Source organism: Vanacampus margaritifer, chromosome 1 (assembly GCF_051991255.1).
Source record: "Vanacampus margaritifer isolate UIUO_Vmar chromosome 1, RoL_Vmar_1.0, whole genome shotgun sequence".
NCBI lineage: Eukaryota > Metazoa > Chordata > Actinopteri > Syngnathiformes > Syngnathidae > Vanacampus > Vanacampus margaritifer.
The window spans coordinates 10,657,667-10,681,608 of NC_135432.1; the positions used below are offsets into that span (position 1 = coordinate 10,657,667).

General features: G+C 40.7%; 1 protein-coding gene across 1 annotated transcript in view; it reads right to left on the reverse strand.

Annotated features, from left to right (window-relative positions):
- ift122 (intraflagellar transport 122 homolog (Chlamydomonas)) overlaps positions 1 to 23,942 on the reverse strand; it is a 26,003-nt gene continuing 2,061 nt past the window's right edge. Inside the window, exons 3-29 of the mRNA XM_077571459.1 lie at positions 23,833 to 23,917; positions 23,670 to 23,748; positions 23,433 to 23,509; positions 23,278 to 23,344; positions 23,051 to 23,197; positions 22,242 to 22,317; positions 21,409 to 21,600; positions 21,000 to 21,138; positions 18,983 to 19,185; positions 18,199 to 18,336; positions 17,589 to 17,753; positions 16,362 to 16,559; positions 16,157 to 16,297; positions 15,903 to 15,956; positions 15,487 to 15,648; positions 13,022 to 13,188; positions 12,466 to 12,637; positions 11,496 to 11,598; positions 7,783 to 7,923; positions 7,611 to 7,708; positions 7,152 to 7,255; positions 5,390 to 5,555; positions 5,171 to 5,285; positions 3,658 to 3,783; positions 2,065 to 2,141; positions 1,825 to 1,989; positions 1 to 423 (exon numbers count right to left, since the gene is read on the reverse strand). Coding sequence (XP_077427585.1) covers positions 337 to 423; positions 1,825 to 1,989; positions 2,065 to 2,141; positions 3,658 to 3,783; positions 5,171 to 5,285; positions 5,390 to 5,555; positions 7,152 to 7,255; positions 7,611 to 7,708; positions 7,783 to 7,923; positions 11,496 to 11,598; positions 12,466 to 12,637; positions 13,022 to 13,188; positions 15,487 to 15,648; positions 15,903 to 15,956; positions 16,157 to 16,297; positions 16,362 to 16,559; positions 17,589 to 17,753; positions 18,199 to 18,336; positions 18,983 to 19,185; positions 21,000 to 21,138; positions 21,409 to 21,600; positions 22,242 to 22,317; positions 23,051 to 23,197; positions 23,278 to 23,344; positions 23,433 to 23,509; positions 23,670 to 23,748; positions 23,833 to 23,917 — 3,444 coding nt within the window. The 3' untranslated portion in view covers positions 1 to 336. The remainder of the gene's footprint in view (positions 424 to 1,824; positions 1,990 to 2,064; positions 2,142 to 3,657; positions 3,784 to 5,170; positions 5,286 to 5,389; positions 5,556 to 7,151; positions 7,256 to 7,610; positions 7,709 to 7,782; positions 7,924 to 11,495; positions 11,599 to 12,465; positions 12,638 to 13,021; positions 13,189 to 15,486; positions 15,649 to 15,902; positions 15,957 to 16,156; positions 16,298 to 16,361; positions 16,560 to 17,588; positions 17,754 to 18,198; positions 18,337 to 18,982; positions 19,186 to 20,999; positions 21,139 to 21,408; positions 21,601 to 22,241; positions 22,318 to 23,050; positions 23,198 to 23,277; positions 23,345 to 23,432; positions 23,510 to 23,669; positions 23,749 to 23,832; positions 23,918 to 23,942) is intronic.

A 23,942-nucleotide genomic window follows, 5' to 3' on the forward strand; every position in this document is an offset into this window, starting at 1 on the left:
TCTTTGCAAATTGTTGTTTATTGATACGAGTATAAAAATATGTTCTCATGCCTTTAAAAAAAAAACTGTTGACATGCTCTAATTTTATAAAAACATATGCTACAGCTCTAGAATACAGTTGTGCGAAATGCAAGTCTATGTTGACAACAAACAACAAAATGTACGACGACATGAATTTTTACACTCCCTTGAAAGTGCCACTGCGGTGGTGGAAATGTGTAACTCGGGAGAAATGGACAGCCATCGTCCTTTGCCAACGTGAAGGCGTGTACGGCGAATACGTATCTGGCCGCAGCGCAGCGGCGACGTTTGAGTGCAATGGCCGATATCGTCCCTTCAGTTTGCTTCGTCGATGGGTCGCCGACAGAACGGGCAGCAGTTGTGCTGAAGCAGCAGAAGCTCATAGTCTTCGCTGTGGAACATCTGATGAGAAACAAAAGCACATAAACACTCTCCGTCATCGGGGAGAACAATCGTAAGCTACCAAATACAAAAATAAATGGAAAGAAATTATGTAAGCCACTCTTGAGATCTTGAATGTTTCACGATTCGATTCGATTCAGAATCGATTTTCGCTTAGGGGCGATTATTATTATTTTTTTTTTCAAGACGATTTAATTGACAATGATTTTTGCTTCAATCTATAGATGTGCAAGGAATTGTAATGATATACTCAAGTCTGACTCGCTAATGCTAATTAGCGCGCTACTTGTAGCACTTTCATCACTCAAATGAACGGCTCCACACTGCAAAAAACAACTTTTATTGGAATAACTTGATCGTGACTTTTTCCTTCTACTCTCTAATGTGGCTACAACTTAACAGTGTATTAGACCACGTGAAACCACACTGCCCCTAAGTGGCCAAACCAGGTACAACATGAACAGCGCTCAAAATAAAGGCACACACAGACAACGGCAAGACAGTATAAAATAATTTAAATAAAATCGATTTTGGGACATTTAAAATCGATTCTGAATCGTACTAAATGAGAATCGCGATTATTATGAGAATCGATTTTTTGGGCACACCCCTAGTAGCAACAAGGAAGAACGGAAACCAAGGGACATTTACCACCATTACGCAACACATTTGGAAAAGCAAGATATTCTCCATTCAAAGAATTCTTTGATGTTGTCGGCTACTAAAATACTTGTCACAAATATGCTGTGCCTTGTGCCATTTAACTCATTCATTGCCATTGACGGCTATAGACGTCACAAAAATTCATTTAAACTATTTCTATTAGTTTAACATTTTTTCCACTTTTGAAAAAAATATTGTACATTTAGAATAGATACATTTGTGATTAATGAAGAGTTTACTATTGAAGTCATGCGATTAATTACAATTTTAAAAAATGAATCGCCTGACGCCCCTAATTTTTAATAATCTTTTCTCTTTCCACCCCCAAAAAAGATTAATAAAAAATGTCTAGGTTTTCATACTCTTGTTAACAAAAGTGGGGAAAAAAATGTTAAACTAATAGAAATAGTTCAAATAAATTGTTGACGTTTATAGGCGTCAATGGCAGTCAATGAGTTAAAAATCTTACAAATTTGAAAAACAAACAAACCAGTATGGTGTACATTATTTTTTTCTAGTCGTTAGCATTAGCACATTTAGCATTCATTCATCAGTTCACATCGTTAGCAAAGAAGCGTTTCTTGCGAGCTAGCGTATCCAGTGATTTTTTTCTTCTTTTTCTTCTCTACGAGCAGGACAAAAGCTTGTGAAGTAAAGGCTACATTCAAATCTTGTTCTCAAACACTTCAAAGTCTGTACTTTGTTATTTTTTTTTAGCCGTGCGCGTGAAGCACGTACCTTGAAGCAGGTGGGACACATGGTGATGCTGACGTCCGGGAGCAGCGAGCGGAAGTACTCCCACTTGAGCGGCGCCGGCCAGCGCTTGATCAGGACGTCCCTGCGGCTCATGGAGCGCAGCACCGAGCGGTTCACCTTGACGGGGACGAAGTGCGAGCCGCCCTGCTGTTGGGAGGAAACACGCTCAGTCATACGCCTCGCTCGTGCCTTGGCCTCGCCAGCTGCTCTCTCCTTTCTTACCTCAAAGATCATTTTGGGTGTGAACGGGTCTTCCTCCGCATCGTCCAACTCGTCATCCATCTTTAACACCTGCGTATCTGAAATGCACGTTGAAGCGCACGTGGAAATGAAACAATTCAGAATGTGATTGGATGGTTAGCATTTAGCAAGAGCTTGAGGTTTAGCATTTGGGCCATTTTCAGGGTCTTGAAAGCAAACACTGTAAGAGTTTTGGGTGAAATGTGGTCGCAGGCATTGTGGATTGAGATGCATGATGGGCTTCATCTGAGAGTTTTCCAATTAAGAGAATTTTCGAAGGTGAAACCAAATTTCTGCCATTTTCACGAGTTTGTTTATTTTTCGAAAAGCCTTTAACTGATGAAAAATAGGAATGCTATTAAACTTATTTGTATAATTGACTAATACATGTTATGTGAAAAGCCCTAGCCTTTTTTTTTATATTGTGTATTTTCTTTTCATTGTATACTGGTTCCTTAGAAAGTCATAATGATGTATATATCTGTCTTTGATACAGATGTGTATGTTTGAAACAGTTGTTCAATAAAAATACAAAAATTAAAAGTCGAGATTGTTCTTCTAAAAAAAACTAAAAGAGTTTTGGGTGAAACTTTTTGTGTGCCATGATTTTGTGTCTCTAAAGACAAAAGTGAAGACAGTGTGGGGGATAATTATAAGATTCTATACTACAAAAAATAAACGAGTTTCGAGTCGTCTTTTCTTTGTTTTCTTTACTCCAACTTGCACACTAAAAAAAATACAACTAAGTCATTAACGTCTTTTGCCGTTTCTCTACCGATCTCTAGTCTTCTTCGCTCTTCTAAATATATACGCAACAAGTGCATCTTTTTCTTCATGTCCGTCTTGAATGCACAGCAACGTCCAATAGCAAATGCTACCGCCACCTAGTGGTAGATACGATTCAATGCACATCGATTTTAATGCAAGAAACAAATCAATGATTTACATTCTTTTAAACTAAATTTTAATACATTAACTTCAAAACACTTCTTATAATCACTATGAAATTACTTTAGAATGATTATCATTAACTAACGATACAACAGGCCGTATATGTCGAATTATGGTTAGGATTCGCAAATAGGTTATTCCAATCATTTTGAGCCTGGGAAAATGAAGGCACTTACACATAAAAACATGACACGCTAATTCCATATTTTGGGGAAATGTCTGAAATAAAATCCCCCCCCAAACTCTTGTTGCTTGGTACATTTCATCCTGTCTTGTCTTCTGGCATATTTGCTTGTAATTACCCGTACATTGTAAAATCCCAGCGTGCTCCACTTAAAGAGCTTAAAGGTTGAAAATGCCACATCAGTTGTTTGTGTCATTGGCAACAAGAGAGCGGCTCGGTGGTGCCCTTGAGCGTCTGCCGCTAATGCAGGTTAATCTCACCGCTCGGGTTAGTGTCATTAAGATGAGACGCGCTAACCCTATTAGCTCCACAGCTAAGATGACTTAGCGGCGACAGCTTAACTAGCGAGGCACAATCCGGGCCGCGGCCGACCACGCCGCCTCATACGTGTGACAGAACCCAGCGCTGCCGGAATAAAGGCTTAGGAATAGTTCAGGTACCGTTGTCCATATTCTGCCAGTGCGCATCCGCCGGCTCCGTGTGAGGAACTTCCAGGTCGATAAGAGACACGGCCTCCTCGTCACTGACGCCGTCCTCCAAGTAGAACTGCACCAGCGGCAGCACCTCTGCGCACACAAACGCTCCTTAGGTTACAAATCCCCGATCGCAACCGTACCATACCAACCATACCCAACATGAATCTTCAAGGAAAATCCTTAATCTTAATGCAGGTTTATCAGAACGTGTGCATGAAAGGGTAACAAGGCGGTAACAAGCTCTCTAAATCTTGTGTGAGGAAAAACTACAATGCAGTCCTCAAGGTGCCCTGTACATAAAAAATTTGGATTTAAGAATCTTTTTTGAATTGGGCATCATTACATGTAGTGTGAATGTAGCCTGTTATATTGTTTTAAAGTCACAGCTTGCCATAGAGTTAAAAAAAAAAAAAAAAAAAACGTAGCAGGTTTTTCTCTCCTTTTCTCATAGCCAAGTGAGTGTGAAGGAGAAGTGTGTGTGTGTGTGGGGGGGGCCGCCCCAAAAATGTTATACATTCACCAAGGGCTGGGCAATAAATCGAATTCGATACATCGTCATTTTAAAAATCATTTAAAAATCGCAGAAAATGTTCTAAATCGTGAAATCGAATTTTGTCTTTTGGATTATTAAAAGCTGTTGTTCTTATGTTGTGTTGCATTCAAATGTTTTTGTGTCAGAATGCTGGATGGCTGCTTTACAAGGCATGTTTACAACAGCTAACAACTACTTAATTGTGGCATTTAACAAAAAAATATGAATGTTAAGTTTATGTCAAAACTAATTTAGAATCAGTATACATTTTTTTGCACAGGAATTATTTTTGAATAAATGAAACCTTTAAATAAATGTTTGTTGGGTTTCTTAGATTAAAATCGTAATCGTCGTGAATGTCTGTAAAAATTGAGATTTTATTTTTGGGCCCTACATTCACCTAAACAATGCTGCTTTATTAACAATTCTACAGTTCTAATTGGCAGGCTCTCACCAAAAGTACTGAACAATCCTGAAAAGTACATGCGATATGTGGACTTTTTGAATAATTACATTGAACAGATTTTGAGGAATCCTTTTCATATTCAGTCATTTATAGCAATGTAAGCACTAACCTATTTTGCAATGCAGCTTCCCATTCTGACTGCCTTCTTGGGCCTTTTATCTTTGGGAAATCTACACACATTATGAGAAATGTTTGCGAATCCGAGGAGTCACTTTTGGGGCAATTTAGTGAACTAAGAAAGACTTCTTTGTTTGAAGGCTGTTTTCACTGAGTTCACAAAGTCAGTCAATTCTTTTGGCAAAATGTCCAAATACAATCACAAGTCTTTGTTCGGTCTTCATCTCGTGAGATCTGGCTTTCACTTTCAAACATTTGCCACATCTCGCCCCCACCGCCCCGAGGGCTCCAATTTGCCGCTGACGTAACATTAAGAGCCAGAGGTGCTGTGTGTGTTGTCTACAGTTTTGCGCCGCACTCACCATACGACGAGGCGGAATAAATGAAAGGCTGCTTGCAATTGAGGCACGCCGTCCCCTGGTTGTTCAACAGCGGCTTGTTGGAGCAGCGGTAGCACATCAAGGCTTCCGTCAGTTCCTTGTTACCACAGGCGGAAGGGAAACAAAAGCAAAAATGTGTCACAACTGAATGCTGATTCAAGCCACGTGAACCGAAGATGAATGAAGTGCTATAGAACGAACCTCGCTGTCGTGGAAGGGTTTGGCCCGGATGGTGAGGCTGTCCAGTTCGATGCACTCCTGAAAACGAGACGGAATGTACAGCTTCTGGAGCTTCTCGTAACAAAGTCTGGCCAACTTATAGGCGCCCAGTTTTCGACTTTGCTTAGCCAAAGCGTACAGGGTGTTACTTGAAAGGAGGTCAAGGAATAAAAAAAAAAAAAACAATAAGAGGCGCGATGTCAACCATACACGACCAGCAAACATGGGCCAAATCCAAATGTCTTGTTTGTGGGCTTGCGTACGCCCGAGGGTCTGCGTAGTGCTGCTTATTTGTATTTACATGCCGATGGACTGGTGAAAGCGGCGCTCAACAATGTTGGTCAAGGTCAAAGGTCAATGAGTTACAGATGCAGGAGCTAAACTACAAGCTACTGAACGCAGAAAATTTAATTTCAAATTGCTACTGCCACCTGTGGCCGAAAAATGCGACTGCATTGTCCTTATTTTTTTTTTTTCTGGAGAGCTCAGTATTGTTCATTCGGTAATTTGACCGATTTGACATGTCATCATCATTGCTCTCCCCTTTTTTTTTTCCTTGTATGTGGGTGTGTATGTGCGTGTGCGCGTGCGTGCGAGTGTGTGTGTATTCATTAGTTCACCTAAAACCTATTAAAAAAAAATCCCATACCGTTCCCCTTAACCGAACACTTCCAGCCAGAGTCTGTCAGGAGACCCGAGGAAGGACAAAAGAAAAGAAAGGAAAGTGAAGTCACTTTGCATTTTCCTTTCTTTCACATACACAATGCGCACAGGACTCAAAACAGACACACATCCGCATAGAAAAAAAAAAGGGAAAGCAATGATGATGACATGTCAAATGATCAATACTGAGCTCTCCCATAAGAGAAAAAAAAAAAACAGAGGGCGGGAAATTCGAACCCGAATCCAGTCTGAAAAAAATCGGTCAGAGGCTTACAGGGGTTCCTTTTATGAAAATTTAAGTTGTTAATCTACTACCAGTAATTTAAAAAAAAATCAATAAAAATGCTATTGTAAAGATATTTTATTTTATTTAAATTGTTACAAAGTGCAGCTTCAACTTTAAAAGTCCACTCCTCCTTTTGCACACCGGTTCGCCTTTCCTGCATGCATGTGTAGCACAGTTTTATTTTTATTTTAATCAGTGGCGCTGGGCCCCGTTCAATAAAATGTTAGGAACAGTGGAGCGAGATTAAGATTCCAGTTGTTCAGCCATCACTGTAGTGGGCAAGGGGTCGGGGGGTGTTGTGGGGGGCGACAAAAAACAAAACAAATAATATTGAAAATTCTTGGGGAAAAAATGCAAATACGCGATATGTGGGGGTCAAGTGTCATCCAAAAATATTATTGCTCTTTAACAAGCAAAATTATTGGGGGGAAAAAAACCCTGATAAACCACCAGTAAGAGTTTTCCAAGAAAACCAAAACCGTCCCCCTCCCCCAAAAAATATTGCCACCAAATCCACCAACAGGCGAATCTGCGGGTGACGACCCACAAGTCCACTTTATATGAAAGTGAGAAGCGTTGCGGCATAAGGTGCAGCTTTGACGCAACAGGAAACCGCAATCACAAAAATAAATATACTTTCAAAATGCATTTTTAAATTTGTACAAACATTGTCACGATGGCATGTGGCGCCGCGACTGCCGCATCACCCGAAGGTTTCAACCGCACTGGATGAAAGTGGCACGCTGTCCCGATGTTGACAGACCGCCTCCAGTGTTTAGTTGAAGGGAAGGATACACTTTAAAGATGCCTGGTGGTGGGTTTTCCTTGGGGAGGTTGCTCAGCAGGAACCGGCAGATGTTGAAGAGCGTCTCTGGCATGAGGGAACTGAAGGGCTCATCCTAGAAGCAAGCAGGCATTCGCGTTAGCAATATGAGCTAAATGAGCAAAATAATGCCGGGATGTGATTACAGCCAAGCACAAATGTGTCAAAACAAAACTAACGGTGACAAGACATCTATCTCTGTCATGTCTTTTTTTATTTGTGATCCGCCTTTTGGACCAGTTCAACCACAGCAACATTTTGTCAAACTCAAGATGCAAAAATAGAAAAATTCACTAGGTTGCAAATCAACTCTGATGGATTTGCAGCCTTACAGGAAGCTGACCATCAATTCCGCAGCTCCTCATTCCTGAGATCCTAAATCTGAAAACCAGGCCGGGCCTGGCAGCTGGCAAAGTCCTGCATGTTCTTACCGTGTAGCGCTGAATCGGGTGGTAGACATGGTAGAGCTCTGCAAGCGTCTGGAAATGTTGGAACTTTTTCAGCATTTCATCTCGCTGATCTTCATTTTCTGTTGCATACAAATGCAGATGTTAGAAAGATCGTGATGAAAGTAGGGAGGCGTCCAGACGCTGCGAGCCTCACCTCTGGCGATGTCGAGACATTGCATGGAGAGCATCCAGTAATAATAGCCGGCGTCGTCGAACCTCCTCTCCACTACTGCATTCTGGGTAAGCTGCTCCAACACTTTGACAGCTTCGTTCTGTCGCCCGGCCTTGTGAAACGCTAGTCAACGACGGGAGATGGGATTGTTACTGCCTATTTAGTACCACTGCATTGAAGTAGCTAATTTCACCCACGTCACATTATTTCTTTGTTCATCTGGAACGTCTTTAACTCATTCACTGCCATTGACGGCTATAGATGACAAAAATTTATTTAAACTATTTCTATTAGTTTAACATTTTTTCCACTTTTGTTAACAAGAGCATGAAAACCTAGAATTTTTTTTATTGTACATTTAGAACAGATATAAAAAAATATATTAACAGTGAGTTAACTAGTAAAGTCATGCGATTAAAATTACGATTAAAAAAATTTAATCGCCTGACGTCCCTAATTTTTAATAATCTTTTCGTTTTTCTTTTCTTTCTTTTTTTATCGTGCCAGGAGATTTAAATTTTTGATGGTACTTAACTGCATGACTTCAATAGTCTTCAATACTCTTTTTTTTTTTTCTATGGAGAGCTCAGTATTGTTCATTCGATTTGACATGTCATCATTGCTCTCCTTTTTTTTATTTTCTATTAAAAAAAAATTTTTTATTATTAGTATTTTTTTGTATGTGTATGTACGTGTGTGTGTGTGCGTGCGTGCGTGCTAGCATGTGTGTATTCATCAGTTCACCTAAAACCTATTAAAAAAAATCCCATACTAATAATATAATATAATAATAAATTGCCAAATGCAGAAACATCAATGTAAGTTATCACGATGTGGTGGCTCTCGCTAACAGCAGAATTAAGTAACCAGAATTAGGTTGAAAAAATCTATATACGTAGACCATGTTTCTATAAATTTTGATATTTGGTTTTTATTTGAGGCAGATATTTTTTCCATTAAAATGTGATTTATGAGGAGGTTAGACCATTGGTCGATATTCAGACTTTGTTTATTTTTCCAGTTAACAAGAATTGTTTTTTTTTGCGATAGTAAGGGCTACAAGTCTTCAATACTCTTGATTAAACACACATTTTATATCTGTAATAAATATACAATAAAAATAAAAAAAAATCTAGGTTTTCATACTCTTGTTAACAAAAGTGGAAACAAATGGTGAACTAATAGAAATAGTCCAAATGAATTTTTGACGTCTATAGCCGTCAATGGCAGTGAATGAGTTAAGAGTGAAAACAATGCAATGCTCTCATCTCAGCGCAAAAGAATTTGGCAAAAGGCAAATGTACTCGAAAGGCGTCAACGCGTGTGCGTGCTATTGTTAGTGTTGCTATCAAGAGTGTAATTAGAAGCAGCTTGATGGACTGCAGCCCACCAGCAATCCTGCCCGGAAAACCACAGCTGGGGGTCCACATATACTGATGTCTCTTATTTAACAGTCCAACCACTTGGCTGCACCACAAACACACTAACACATACTCAACAGAGAGTTTAGATAAGCTTGACAGACAGACAGCTAGATAGTAGACTTATCTGTCTGTCTGTCCTATCCTACCTACCTTGAGGCTCATGGAAAAATTTAAAAGGTCATAAATGTAAAAAAATACTGTATAGGGAAAACTAAAAATGTCATGTGATCTAATGAGTCCATAGTAATGGGAGCATCAGGGTAAGGAGGGATATGGAGGAGGTGTTGTGTTATAAGCCATCCTTTCTCAGGTATAGTGTACGTATGTTACAACAACAATGATCAATTGCTTTCATCAATGTTTTTTTTTTCCTCCCTGATGGCACGGGTTTAGTCCCTCCAACACAGCGGTTCTCAAACTGGGGTTTCACCAGCCTTGGCTTGTGGCTCCCCAAAATTATTAGCAAAAAAAATGTAGAAACAAAACAAACATTCCAAGCCAATGACGACCGAACCCCCCCCCCCCCCCCCCTCACTTAGTTTTGGGCCAAGTAAAAGCTCTGTGGGATGCATCATCACATAAATCTGACATCCCAGCAACAAGATGTCGTGGCAGTGAAACAACAAAAGGCGCACAGATTGAAAGTGCAGTTTAGTTTGCGGAACAAAAAGCTTTTTTTTTTTCTGCTTTGAGAATCAACGTCATTCTTGTAAGATTCCTACTTTTTTATCCTAAACAAGTACATGTTTGCAAAGATGACAACTTTTTCCTTGAAAAAATGCAACTTGATTGTTGAAGGGAAAAAAAACATGGCTTGATATGTCCTCATGAAACCTCTTATATAAGGATATGTTGTTGTCCTGAACTGTTGTACAAATCCAGGTGCCCAACAATTTGTAAATAAAGGGCGGGATCAGCCTGGGAACTCTTCCTTGTTTATACTACAGCTTTCCCTGCTTTGCAAAACATGTTTTCGAAAGTGTCTGAGAAAGGGCTTGGCTAGCCCGGTTTCCCACGCTAGCGAATAAAAGACGGAGCGGCACACGGTCCGGACAGAGTCAGCTGTGGAACACGTACGATTGCCCAGCCGTTTTGCAGCTCGTCCAACCCGGACCGTGGCCTCTCCGGTCTAGTGTCAAGGTAAGCGCTGATGATGATCATATTTATGCTGCTTAACGTTGTAGTGTATTGATTGCTGTTTGCGGGGAATAAAAGGTACAATAATTCTAGCAAAGCAAGTTGTGATTATTGCTGTTTGCGGGGAATAAAAGGGATAATCATTCTAGCATAGCGCAGGTGTTGATTACTGTTTGCGGGGGATAAAACGTACGATTATCCTAGCACAGAATAAATGTTGATTGCTGTTTGCGGGGAATAAAAGACACGGTTATTCTAGCAAAGCATATCAAGTCTCTGTGTATTCATTGTTGCCGCCGACCACTCCCGATCCTGCATAAAAATATAAAGGTGAAGTAGTGTTTTCCACAAAACAATTGTCAAAATGTTTTTTTTTTCTTCCTTGAAATTAGGAAATGTGTGAATTCCTACAATCATTGTCAAACATGGACTGGCCAGAAGAGAATCCGCACCTTCGCCCCACTGGCAACGCTGCCAACCGTCAATCCAAATGTCATTAGATAGACTCGTTGCAACAACACATATTGAGGAAAGGAGCAGAAATAAAAGCTAACATTGGTGAGGCTTTTGTTTGGCTCGGTAGTATGAATAAAAATGTAAAAAGTGAAGAAATCCCTCAAATATGTGAACTTTTTCTGCAGCCAGGAGACAAACCAGAGCCACGGGCTCAATTACAGTCAATACGGGCTCACTAAAACACACAAAAATCAGCAAAATGCAAAATGAGCAGGCTCCTCAAACAATCAGACCTGCTCAGGCATGCGCGTGAATTTGACGGTGACACAGAGCAGGAAGATTTTGTACAAAAAGGAACTGTGCCTGCTGAGATCACAATTGTAAATCTATGAGCTGATTACGACGACGGGTACAGTCGGTAATCATCATCATCAGAGCTGCTTGAGAGGCCCGCTGATGAGAAGCATGCGTACGCGCCGCTCAGCTGCCAGACGGCGCAGTTCACTTCTGCTCCGCTTTGGCAAAGAGGATCATGTTCTCCAGCGTTTTGGGACAAGTCGGGAAAACTCTCTGGGCTTTGTGAACGCTTACGTGCAAAAACAGGCTCCGTTTTCCCGTACAACGAAGACTAACATGCGGGAAAAGGAAGGAATGAATGAGGGGAAGACACAAACTCACCTTTTTGTGCTTCCTCGAATCGGTCGTTCTCAGCCAGCCACTGAGCGTAAGGCACAAAGACGTCATTTTTAAACTGAGGATGCTTCTCTGCCAGTGAGAAGGCCTGAGGAAAAAAAAAAAAGAGATCATTTGACAAGTGGACATCAAAGAACAGCCCCAGTCAAAACATGGCGGCAACAATTACTAAGCAGCTGAGTATAAAGACAGTGATTTTCACATGCACATGCTTCTAATGAACGTAAATATGAACTCACTAGAACTATATACGTGTAGTATGAGTACAAAGGAGATGTGGTGTTCCGAGGCTGCGGGTCCAATTATGTTCTGTATATTGTTCTTTCCCTTCTTTTCACTGAGGGTTAAATACGAAAATCTTGCTCATAAAAATCATGAGCAATTCTGTTGGAGCCCACAAACCTTGTCTCAGCAACATCGTATGCACTGATTGTGGAATGTGATTGGAAACGCAACAAGATTTCCGTGTGCTTGAACGTTTTGTGCTATTTTTATTTTATTTTTTTTTTCTGGAGAGCTCAGTATTGTTCATTCGGTAATTTTACCGATTTGACATGTCATCATCATTGCGCTCTCTTTTTTTTTTTTTGTATGTGGGTGAGTATGTGTGTGTGTGCGTGCGTGTATTCATTAGTTCACCTAAAACCTATAAAAAAATCCCATACCGGTCACCTAAACCGAACACTTCCAGCCAGAGACCCGAGGAAGGACCAAAGAAAGGAAAGTTTTGTGCTTATCTAATGGCAACGTGGGCGAGATGAAGAACTCTGGAGCGCTTTTAGCAGCTTATAAGGTAATTAGGCTTATGTTATTCAAATTCAGCTTGCTTTTCAAGAGCTATGACCATACAGTTGACATTGTGTACGCGTTTCCATCTTTCAGCACCACACGCCACGTGGGCGGCGGGCTGAAGACGATTTACACATCGAGCAGGTGAGAAGAAAAAGTGGCAGACCTCATCCCAGTGCTGGGTTTCCACAAGTAGCTGCACCAGGGCCTGCAAGTCCCCCATCTTGGAATAAGTCTCCGAGGCGTAGCCGTGATGTTTCAGCTTCTTAAAATAGAAAGCGCATTTTGCCAGCGGTTCTCGTTCAGCCTTGTCCAGCTTACGAGCCAAGTCGATCAGCCTGGAGGAAAGCACAAAAGAAGGGGATGAAAGGAAGGGAAGGCCAGAGGGGGGATGCGCATACACGCCGCCATTTAAGGGCGCCGGAAAATGAAGGGGATCACCTGCCACGTTTGCAGCAGCCTGATGATGAGCTGCCATTGATTCATGCTTATTTTTTTTTTTTTGTAGAAAATAATGATGCTGCACTGAAGGTCACCTTGAAATCATTTTTTAGAACATTCACTTTTGATGGTTAAAAACGTGTTTCCAGCACATCCTTGAGCACAACTCAACAACTGAAAAGAATTGCCAGGATGTGGCATTCGCAAGACCCAAACAACCTGGAACTCACTCAAAAGTCTTTTTTTGTGCAATCCCTAATGTTATCTTGAAAGACACCTACATGTCCGCCCAGCCGTGCTCTCCCAAGACATCGATGGCTTTAAGATTCTCTCCGGCTGAGATGTACATCTCTGCCGCTGCCTGGGGTTCCTTGCTGCACTTGGCCCAGTCGGCCTGCTTGGCCATCAGGATGCGAGACGTCTTGGGGTCCGCCGGCCCCACATAGTCCTGCAACATGCAAAGAAAGTGACTTAGTTTTTTTTTTTTCCCCCATTTTGAATGCCTGCTACAACTAAAGGACATCTAGCCATTCCCTATGATTTTCTTTCTTTTTTTTTTTTTCTTCTTTTTTTCTTCCTGGAGAGCTTAGTATTGTTCATTCGGTAATTTTACAGATTTGACATGTCATCATCATTGCTCCCTTTATTTATTATTATTAAAAAAAAAAATTATATATTATTTTTTTGTGTGTCTTTTTTTGGTAATAAGTGTATGTGCGGGTGTGCGTGTGTGTTTTTGATTTTCTTGATAGTCACCATAATCACTGAGAATAGAATTAAGCTGAAAAGCATGTCAAATACTAGTTACAACATCAAGTATGAAGAAATCAGATATTTTGTGGTTTTCATTGAAATATAACTTTAGTGCTGCCGGGCATTACAACAAACAATATTAATTATTTCCGTGACTGTTGACAAATGCGCAAACTGATGCTTTATCTCACTCAAGACGGACGCCTGAAGGTCAAGTCGGAGACAGGCGGCGTAAGTAAAACATAAAGTCCCTGGCAGCAGATGGCCGCACGGCCGCATTAATATACGGCAGCTACTTCAAACACACGCCACACAATCTGACACACAAGAAAGTTGTCAGCCCTTCGTCATCTGCTTGGCCAATATAAACGTGCCGCCGATGATCAAAGACTTCACATGCACGTAAACAGGAGAGAGAGGAAAAAAAGCATCAACTTGTTTTTCCCCCAACTCCAACTGACCTCCAATGAATTCATGTGAACGCAGATGCTCCATTTTCAACTCTGAGTGTGGAGGATAGCTTTGTGTTATGAAAGAATGCACGCGTAAAAAGCATGCTGTCATCTTATCATGCGCTGTTTGCATGATTTGTGCGGGCTCATTAATGAGGAGACGGGCAGGCTATAAAGCAAAGCTTTAAAGCTGCTGAATGCACAAAGTTAAAGTTCAAATTGCTACTGCCACCTGTGGCCCAAAAATGAAACTGCACTCTTGTTTCTTCACGTACACCAGTGGTGTCCAAACTCGGTCCTCGGGGGCCGGTAGTCCCGCAGGTTTTGGATATTTCTCTCCTCCAACACAGCTGAAGCTCATCAGCAAGCTCTACTAAGCCTGATAACAATCCTGTTGATTGAAACAGGTGCGTTGGAGCAGGGAAACCTCCAAAACCTGCAGGACTACCGGCCCCCGAGGACCGAGTTTGGACACCACTGATCGTACACAATGTGCACATGACGTCACAGCCGCAGACAGATGTAGGGCTGTGCAGTTCATCGAAATTCAATTACAATTTTAAATATTACACTGCCCAAAATCAGTAGAATCGGGAAAAAAAAAAGATTCATACAAATTTTTGGGTTGTTTAAATTTATACATTTGCGCCTTTTTAAATTTTAAAATAACTAATTTAATAAATTTTGTTTCATCCAAAAGGAACTTGCATAATTATAGTGTTTCAAAGAATTTTATTTATCTTTTTTGTTTTTTACGTTTAAACATTTTCTTGTTTTCTAACAAAAAATAAATGAATAAATCCTACTGCACAGTGCACATGCTGCACTCCAACTTCAGGTTTTTGTACACATAAATAAATAAATATATTATGAATATATATTAATATAAATTATGTTTGGTCCAAAAGGAACATACATAATTATAGCTAGCGTTTCTATTTTTTTAATTGGTCTTATTATTTTTAAATGTGTAAACATTTTCTTGCTTTGTACCAACAAATAAATGATCATCCTACTGCACAGTGCACAAGTTCCAGTTTGTGCCAACATAAATAAATCAATAAATAAATAATTTATTATAAATATATATTATTATAAATTATGTTTGGTCCAAAAGGAAATTACATACTTATAGTGTCTCAATTTTTTTAATTGGTCTTAATATTTTTAAATGCTTAAATATTTTCTCGTTTATATAATCGTTTGAATAATAATCGTGATTTCAATTATTGTCAAAATAATCGTGATTCTAATTTTTTCCATAATCGAGCAGCCCTAGACAGAGGACAGGAAATTTGAACCCGAATCCAGTCTGAAAACTATTGGTTTGCTGGAGTGCCCGTTGTGAACACTTAAAGGCGTTAATCTACTAATTAGAAGACGTTTCCGTCATAAATGATAAAAAATAATAATAATAATAAGGCTACTGTAAAGATATTTTTAGGCAAATTGTTACATAGAGCAGCTTTAAGGTGGCAAAACGGCACATGCGAACATACAGTTTCTTGTTTGTCTTTTGCATGGAGCACTCATTTGATCACCTTGGCGTAGTCGAACATGCGCAGGTCGGTGTACATGCCCAAAGCTTTGGGTTCCTGTCCGGCCCGCTTGTAGAGCTTGGCCGCCTCATGGAACTTCCCCTGGTAGGCGTAGATGTCGGCCAGGAACAAGTCGTTGTCGTTCTCGCCCCTCTTCTTCCTCGCCTGCAAACCAGACGACGCAAGCCATCACATGTACCGCATTTATGTCCTTTGCCGAGACGCACACACACTTTCATCTCACTCTTTCAAGTCCAGTCAACTTTTTGAGTGCATGCCAATAAGATTCATGATACGAAGAATCCTACATTCGCTGCCAAGTTCATGTGCAAAGAATTTGATGGTGCTTCCTCTTGTCGGTTGGCGTCTTTCTGTTTCATTCTGTCAACTTTGGCTAAAGCACAAACTATGTCTTTTACCTCAATACTGTTGATGAGCTCCAGGTAGCGAAGGTCTTGGATTCGAATGAAAGCCTGGAAAGCAGAGGAGAGATTTACACGCTGCCTGCTACTACACATACACACAAACGTGGTACAAACAAACACTAAATGGACACATTGCTTTTATCAGCGCTTCTCATTTTTCTCATCCGGAAGGAACAATAAGCACTTTGTATCGCTCTGCATACAGACAGTGAAATGTAAAGATTTCATGTTGAAAACAAGCAACTCGCCTTCTTGGCAATGTCAAAATCAAGGCCCTCCAGAGCTTCAGTGGCCAAATCCCTCCAGTCGCTGTCTGTCACACCTAAACAAGCAATTTGGTGGGCCTCCTTAAACATCTTCCTCTCCAGGTACTGGTACATGGGTGCGGACTGGGAGGAGAAAACATCAGTAAACATAAATGCATAACACCACCTGCATGAGATACACGCTCACCTGTGGGACCTCCACGGCAGACATGGAATAGACGTGGAGGCAGAAGATTTTGGAGCCGTTGAAGCCCACCATGAAGCCTTGCATCTTCTGCTGGTGGACGGGGAAGTTGCTAGCTTTGATGTTCAGGTAGCCGTTGCCAGAGAAGCACAGCATCACCTCACACTGAGTGTTCCAGGCCACGCTGTTGGCATTAGGCTCCTGCAGGGAAAGCAACAACAGCAAGAAAAGCTTGAAAAAAAAAAGGGTACACGTTCCTTTGTGAATGATCACATGCAGTGGATGTAAAGTGTGAATATCAGCTTTTTGTGGTATAAAAGAAGATAGACCATGATAAATCATTTATACAATTAATGTGACCTATTAGCTGTATAAGTCAATTGATTAAAAAAAAAAAAAAAAAAGCTTTGAGAGGGCAAGTCAAAATAAACCACTGAGATAATTACTTTGGTCCTTCCTCGGGTCTCCTGACGGCCTCACGACTCTGGCTGGAAGTGTTCGGTTTAGGTGAACGGTATGGGATTTTTTAAATAGGTTTTAGGTGAACTAATGAATACACACACACTCGCACGCACATACATATTCAAAAAAAAAAAAAAAAGAGAGAGAGCAATGATGATGACATGTCAAATTGGTAAAATTACCGAATGAACAATACTGAGCTCTCCAGGAAAAAAAAAAAAGAGAGAGCAATGATGATGTCATGTCAAATCGGTAAAATTACCGAATGAACAATACTGAGCTCTCCAGAAAAAAAAAAAAAAAAAAAAGAGAATCAATTTTCTCAAACACCTTACTTGGATAAATAAAGGTTAGAACTGTTGCGAACTGATGAACCAATCACATTCAAACTCCCGTTCACCGCGTCAGCACAAACCTGCCACGAATTAAAGGGCCTCGGACTAACCCTAAATAAAATTCCGCTGTTTTAGTAGGCTTTTCTTGACATATATGTGCAAGCTATGGTCTGCGTTATCAGTGAGAGCTCATTGTTCAAAGGTATCTGTCGGGAAAATGATACACATAACAATTTCCAATAAAAATATCAATAGTGGCGTTAAAAAGACCTGGACATCCTTTCAACAATGATGACGTTCTGAAATGAAGAGGCTTGGTCTCATTTTTGTTCGATCACAAAAACCTGCATCTGAACAGGGCTTTTTTTTTTTTTTTTTTTTACATCCAACGTCACCACGGAAATGAATGTTCAAATGCGCTCTGCTCGCTGACCTGAAAAAGGAGTTCTTTGCTGATGATGTCATAGACCAGCAGAGTATTGTGCTCGTCCACCACGGCCAGCTTTTTTCGCGACGCGCTCATGTCCAGACATCGCACTGACGTTGACAACTTCAGCAGCGTGATGGGAAACGGGTTGTCGACAAAAATCTTTAAGATCTACAGGAAAAAACAATCCAGTTATTTAGAGTAAAGCATCAATGTATTAATGCCGCAAGTACAGCTAGCAACGTAACAAGATTTCAGTTAGTCAAAAAATGCAAAAGGTTTGATTGGATACTTCAAATGGTGTGTAACCTAAAATAAAACACTTTGTTGTGATTAGGGAGTAAGAAATAAGTGAACTCCCCAATCACGAGACGGGGACTATTATATAGTAGACCTCGAGAGTTCCTAAAAAGTTCACTAAAAATCATGTCACCTCCATTCAGGTGTCGGGAATGAGTGCGTTCGCAATCATTCATCATTCCCACTTGCTAGACCAACGAACGCTACATGATTTTTTGATCATGTTACAAATGCCTTTACACAACCATATGATCGAAGTCTTGCATTGACTGCTTATTTGTCTTCCTTTTTTTTGCAAAGATCTGGATATACTCACAGCGCCGTTTTTTAAGCCCACCAGAAGGCCTTCCCGGCCTGGCGGCCCGCCGATCACTTTGATGTAGCGAATGAGCGACTCCATAAGCCATTCTTTTTCTTTGACGCTGGAGAAGGACAGACACTGAAGCCTCTTCTCCTGTAAAACACATCAGCGTGAAGCGCTTCACTTGATATCGCGTCACAGTGTGTAAATCACCTGCCTTATTTCCTTTAAGTATCTTTTTTCTGAGGGGGGGGGGGGCATTCATCAACACCTAACAAATCTTGCCAGACTGCTCTTTTATTAAAACAAGAGTACAAACAGGACGCTGCAAAGATAAACAAAAGATGTGCTTTGACGTGGAGGCCCACATCCCATATGAGCGCAGCCCGTTTGGAGTGTCTAAAAGCCGTCTGAGGGATCAAACGCAAACGTGCGTGATTGAGGGAAATCAGAATGATTTAAAAGGAAGTAACCTATGTGTTATGGCAGCTTCTCCTCCCCAAGAGTGTCTTGTCAAACACACACAGACAAGAAACAGAGGCTGGATCTGCTTCATGTGGTCCCTTTCCTTCACTCACAACTTGCTTTTTAGAGTTTAGGAGTGTTAAAAGGAGGATTGCGACAGGGCCTGCGTAGCATTTACAAAGCACACGGAAACATTGGGGGAACACCACGCTGTTTTTTCCCCTCCTCCGGGCTCATTGAATTTCTCAACGCTTGCTCCCGGTCAAATCATTTTTGCACAAACAGCCATTCAAGTAGTACTCGGCAACAAAAGAAGTCGTGTAGCCCTTCGAACCTGACACAGGACGATGTGATTGGAGCAGACCACCAGCAAGTTGCACTCAAACTTCTTGCAGATTTTCTCTTTGATGCGATAGCGCATGTCCGAAGAGTCGTCAGAGAAAAGCTCGTAGATGATGATCTTCTCGGGCAGCTGGATGGCAAGTCGGTTTTTGTAGATGGCAATTTTCTTCACCAGCTCACCACATTTAATTCTCACTGAAGGAGAAAAAGAACAAAAAGAGTATTTGGAGGTTAGGGTTTGATAATTCTGTCCTGCAAGATGTTGATGCTTATTTCACATGAAATGATTAAATGCATTAAAAGAAGAATTGAAATACTATAGAAGCATCTCTCGATATATATAAAATATCTTTTTTAAAAAGTGGAATAAATAAATTACTATGGATAAGAATAGATCTGAATATTAGTTTAAAAAGAATAGTGTAGAAATAGTTCAAGTAGGAGAACGTATAGGCTTGAATGTCAGTTAGCAAATGATTACAAAAATGATGCAATGATGATAATAAGGGTGATAACGCCGATAAGATGATTAGAAAAAATAATATAAATGGAAGGAAATATATTTTAAAAAACAAGATCATCTTAAATCTCTTGATGTATTGTAAAATAAATAGTTTTTGGTGTTACTGTTTTGATGCATAAATAATGAAATGTGTCAACGGGAAAATGTGAGATGTGTAAGAGGGGGTGGGTATTCAAAAGTTGAAGCTTCTGGTGATGTGAGTGAGAACTTCAGGAGTGACCAATAAATATACTCATTCAAATATCTCACTGCGAAACAGTTTTTTTTTTTTTTAATGAAATATATTTCATATTGCCAGCCTCTTAAGCCATTTGCTCCCAAAAACATATAAATAAGTTTTATTTTAAATGTTTAAGTGTCCCAGAGACGTATTTATATGTTTTTGTTTGTTTTGTTTTTTTATGATAGGGCATACAGAAGGCTTTGATGCAGCCTCTGAACTTCAAAGAACAGGTGAAGCAATGGTAGTAATTACAAAAACGGCATGCAGGTGGCAGCAGAGTATAAGCGATCAACCAGGGCCATGTTGAAAACAAGCTGATTTCCCCACTGTTCTAAATAGATTTGTGAATAATGATGATGAACTTAGCTAACAGATAGAAATACACGTTTTTCCTGATGAAAGAAGAGACTCTAATCTTTCTTTTGGTAGGTTCCATGTTTTTATAGCAATGGAATACAATATTCTGTGGGCCTTGCAAAATCAATCAATATCCAGTAAAACAGGCGGGAGCGAAGGGGATTGCTTCAGTGAAAATGACTGGGAGTGAGTGTTTTAAAATAATGCCCCAAGTCATATTTTGACAAAAAATATATTATTTGCTTTAAACATCTTTGATCACTTCTGCTAAAATTGGCTACATTCTTAGTTTAACAGATCATTCAGTTATACGCTGAAATGAAAATATTAATACATATAATGAATGTGGTTTAGTTGTTCCTGTTTTCTGACAAATATTTTAAAATGACGTGGGCAATTATTTTAGGGGGCGTACCATACAAGGTGATTGGAGGGGGGGGGGGGGTCCGTATTTTCACTCATACGGACCACGACAAGCCAACCATCTCGTGGGGAAGTGCCATTCAGTCATTCAGCAATGTCAATAACAAAATGTGAAGGCATGAAAATCCAATCTTCAAGCCTAACTTCCAGGCACTGACAAATGGCCAGATTCAACATTCCTGCTACGGCAAAGAACGAATGGGCCTGCAAACCTGTCTGAAATCCTACACTCTGACTTCAATTAGGTGCACACACATAAAAATGTGAGCTAAAAATACCACCAATAAATAATATAGCAGTATTTTTGGGGAAAAAGTTACTTTTATTTTTTTTATTTTATTTTATTTTTCTCTTTTCTTCTGAAGAATTTTTTTTACTTACTTTTAGATCACCCTCAGAATTCACAAATAGCACAAGCGAGTCACAAAGCTGACTAACACGTTTGACCATTATTGTGGTTGATTGCGAAAACAAAAGCGCAACCTTTTCCTTCAGTGATGAGGTGCTGGACAATGACATCAGTCATGTTGTCTCGATAAGCGTAGCGATCTTTGTAGAGGCCGTGAACTGTACTGAAGTTGAGCTGGTAGCAGGCGATAGTCCCATCTTGGCAGCCCATCACCTACGGAAGAAACAACAATGGAAAGTCGCGGCGCATCTCATTAACACCTCCAAGAAAAGACTGCAAGAGTGGGAGAATGTTCCTGTGCTTGGAACATCCACACAGACAAAGTGAAACTTTCAGCACTCAATTCTCTCCGCAATGCCACATCGCTTACAGCTAAACATAGCAGAAAGCAAGCTGTATAGGTGTTAAAGCACATAATAAAACCACTGTCTTTGAAAAAGCATTGTTGCCTCAGTTTTCAAAATTTCACAGGAATAAACTCACCATCAAATTGGAGTCCGGCTTGACCCGGCAGGTGCACACCCTGGAGTTCTGCTCTCCAATGACGCCCAGTCGCACGCCATCTTTGGTGTAGAGCGACGCCTGCTTGTCGGAGCCGCCCATGACGATGTACTCGCCCTTGGAGAAGTAACTGACGCAACACGGGTCGTAGGAGAGAGCCCTGTCCTTTCCAATCTGACAAGACACAGAAGAGACGGGGGGGGGGGAGCAGGACAATAATTGAAAAGGCGTCCCTTCGATTTGTTGCTCAGACCGCCAGCCAACGTTGGGCACCGTCTTCAAATTCAACACCGCATCCCACCATCCTTATAAGAGTGGCTTGAAATAAATAAATAAAACAGACAGAGAGCTAGACGGACATAAATAAAGTGCATCTTGGTTTGAAGTAGCTTCTGTCTTAGTGTTCAAAATCCATGTGCACAGCTCGGTATTAATTACACACCTCTACACATCTGTTTCTCCGCTCTGTGAAGGGGAAAAAAAAGAAAAAAAAAACAGCCTGACAACCCACCGATGATTCTTATTCACTGCACACAATTCTTGGCTTTGTAATCCAAACCGAATGTTCAGTGGAAAAAAATGAAATAAATAAGTAGGCCAACGGCAGTATATGAGCCCATGGCATGGAAGCAAAGTAATGAACAGTGCATAGTTGTGTTCAATTACAGCGCTGCCCCCGGGGAGTTAAGGAGGGAAGCGAGACAGCGAGGGGCCACGAAATACACTCCAGAGCTATTCCATTTCAACAGGAGACGTTGCAAATAATTAGCTTGCAAAAATGACCATTGCAAAGTCACGCTACTTGGGACACTCACCTGCTTTCCACTGAGTTGATAGAAGGAAAGCTTCTGACCCCAGTCGGCCACGGCCAGAATGTCATGTTGCTCATCCCTCCACAAACACAGGAAAAAAAAATATGTTAGCAGTTCGTTCATCTTCTGGTATATTTTTTTCATGATGCTAACGTACACTTGCTACATCATCTTACAAACAACTTTTGCTAAGGAGAAGTTTCTATGCCAGGGGTCACCCACATGAGTACCCTGCGGGCCTGTTCTAAAAAAAAAAAAAAAAAAGCTCACCAGTGATCAGACATAGTGATTTCCAAGTCATGTTGTACAAAAGTGATCATTTGAAAATGGAAACGCATGCAAAGATTTAGAGAAATCAAATGATGCTAATCGAGGTTTGTCTGTTTCCTACCTTGTTAAATCATTGTTGAAAATTATTGTGAGGAATCCTCAACATCATGGAATATCACTCAGAATAATAAAAACATATAAATAGATGTTAAATGGGCAAATTTGTTATTTCAGATGCAGGCCTGACTTTTTTGCTGACCCCTGCTTGACGGTGAAGTGACAAGAACCTCAATATATACGGACAGTGTCTAATTAATTGCATTATGTCCAGAATAACTATAAGCAAATGATTGTAACTTCTCATCAGTGACGTCGCCATCCTGCCAACCTCTCAAAATGTCTGTCATCCTGTGCTACCTCAAAGTCCAAAGATTCATGTCTCTCTGCTGCCATCTATTGGCCCTAAATGGAATTTCCTTCCTGAAATGCTCTTGAGCCAGTGTGACTGGATTTCTATCCAGTTCAACCCAGACGATACTAACTTGGAGGGGTTCCAAGCGATGGACCAGACGGGAGAGGAGGAGATTCCCGAGCGGTCTATTTTGACCTTTTCCTCGCCGTTCTTGTTGCGAATGCTCACCACTCCATTCATCATACCAAGCGCGAGGTACTGCCCATCGTTCGTCCACCTGTTTTGACGCCAAGCGGTCAAACGCGTCAACGCGGACGTGCTTCATTCAAGTTAACAACGGAAGCAGCGTTCACTCACCCGCAACATGTTATTTTGCTGCTCACTTTGTGTTTGTTCACCGACTTTTGCTCCGGCGACCAAAGGCCTAGAACAGTAAGCGGGTATTGTGACGGTCATCAAACATTAGGAAAGACTTACGCTACGGTGTGGACGTAAACTCAACAGGCACTGACCGAAGTCACCCGAGGAACAGGATGCGAGTTGGTGAGTGACCGGGTTGTAGGCAACGCACTGGATCGAGTCGTAGTGTCTACAAACGTTCACACGGTAAAAGACATGAGAAAGTCGCATCTTAAAGCATTTAACAAGAGCGCTTCAAGTGTCAAACTCTCATTATATTGCATCATATTTGACCAAACAATCATTATTGTACAGAATGTGACTAAAAAGTGGTCTGACATTACACTTACGTGTATTTTAAAATACCCTCCAATTTAGATGTCCAGATTATGATGCTCTTGTCTGCTGAGCCAGAGGCAAATCTTTTACCTGCAGAAAGAAAAATGCAAATGAGCAAAACAAGAGAAGCAGCCAGCGAAGAAAAACAATCAAAAAAAGGAAAACGATTATTACCGTCCTTGGCATAAGCAACACAGTAGACTACATCTTTGTGTCCTTTTAAAGGTTGAATAATGGTTCCGTCTGAGGTGTCATACACCTGGAAAAAGCATAACATTTGACAA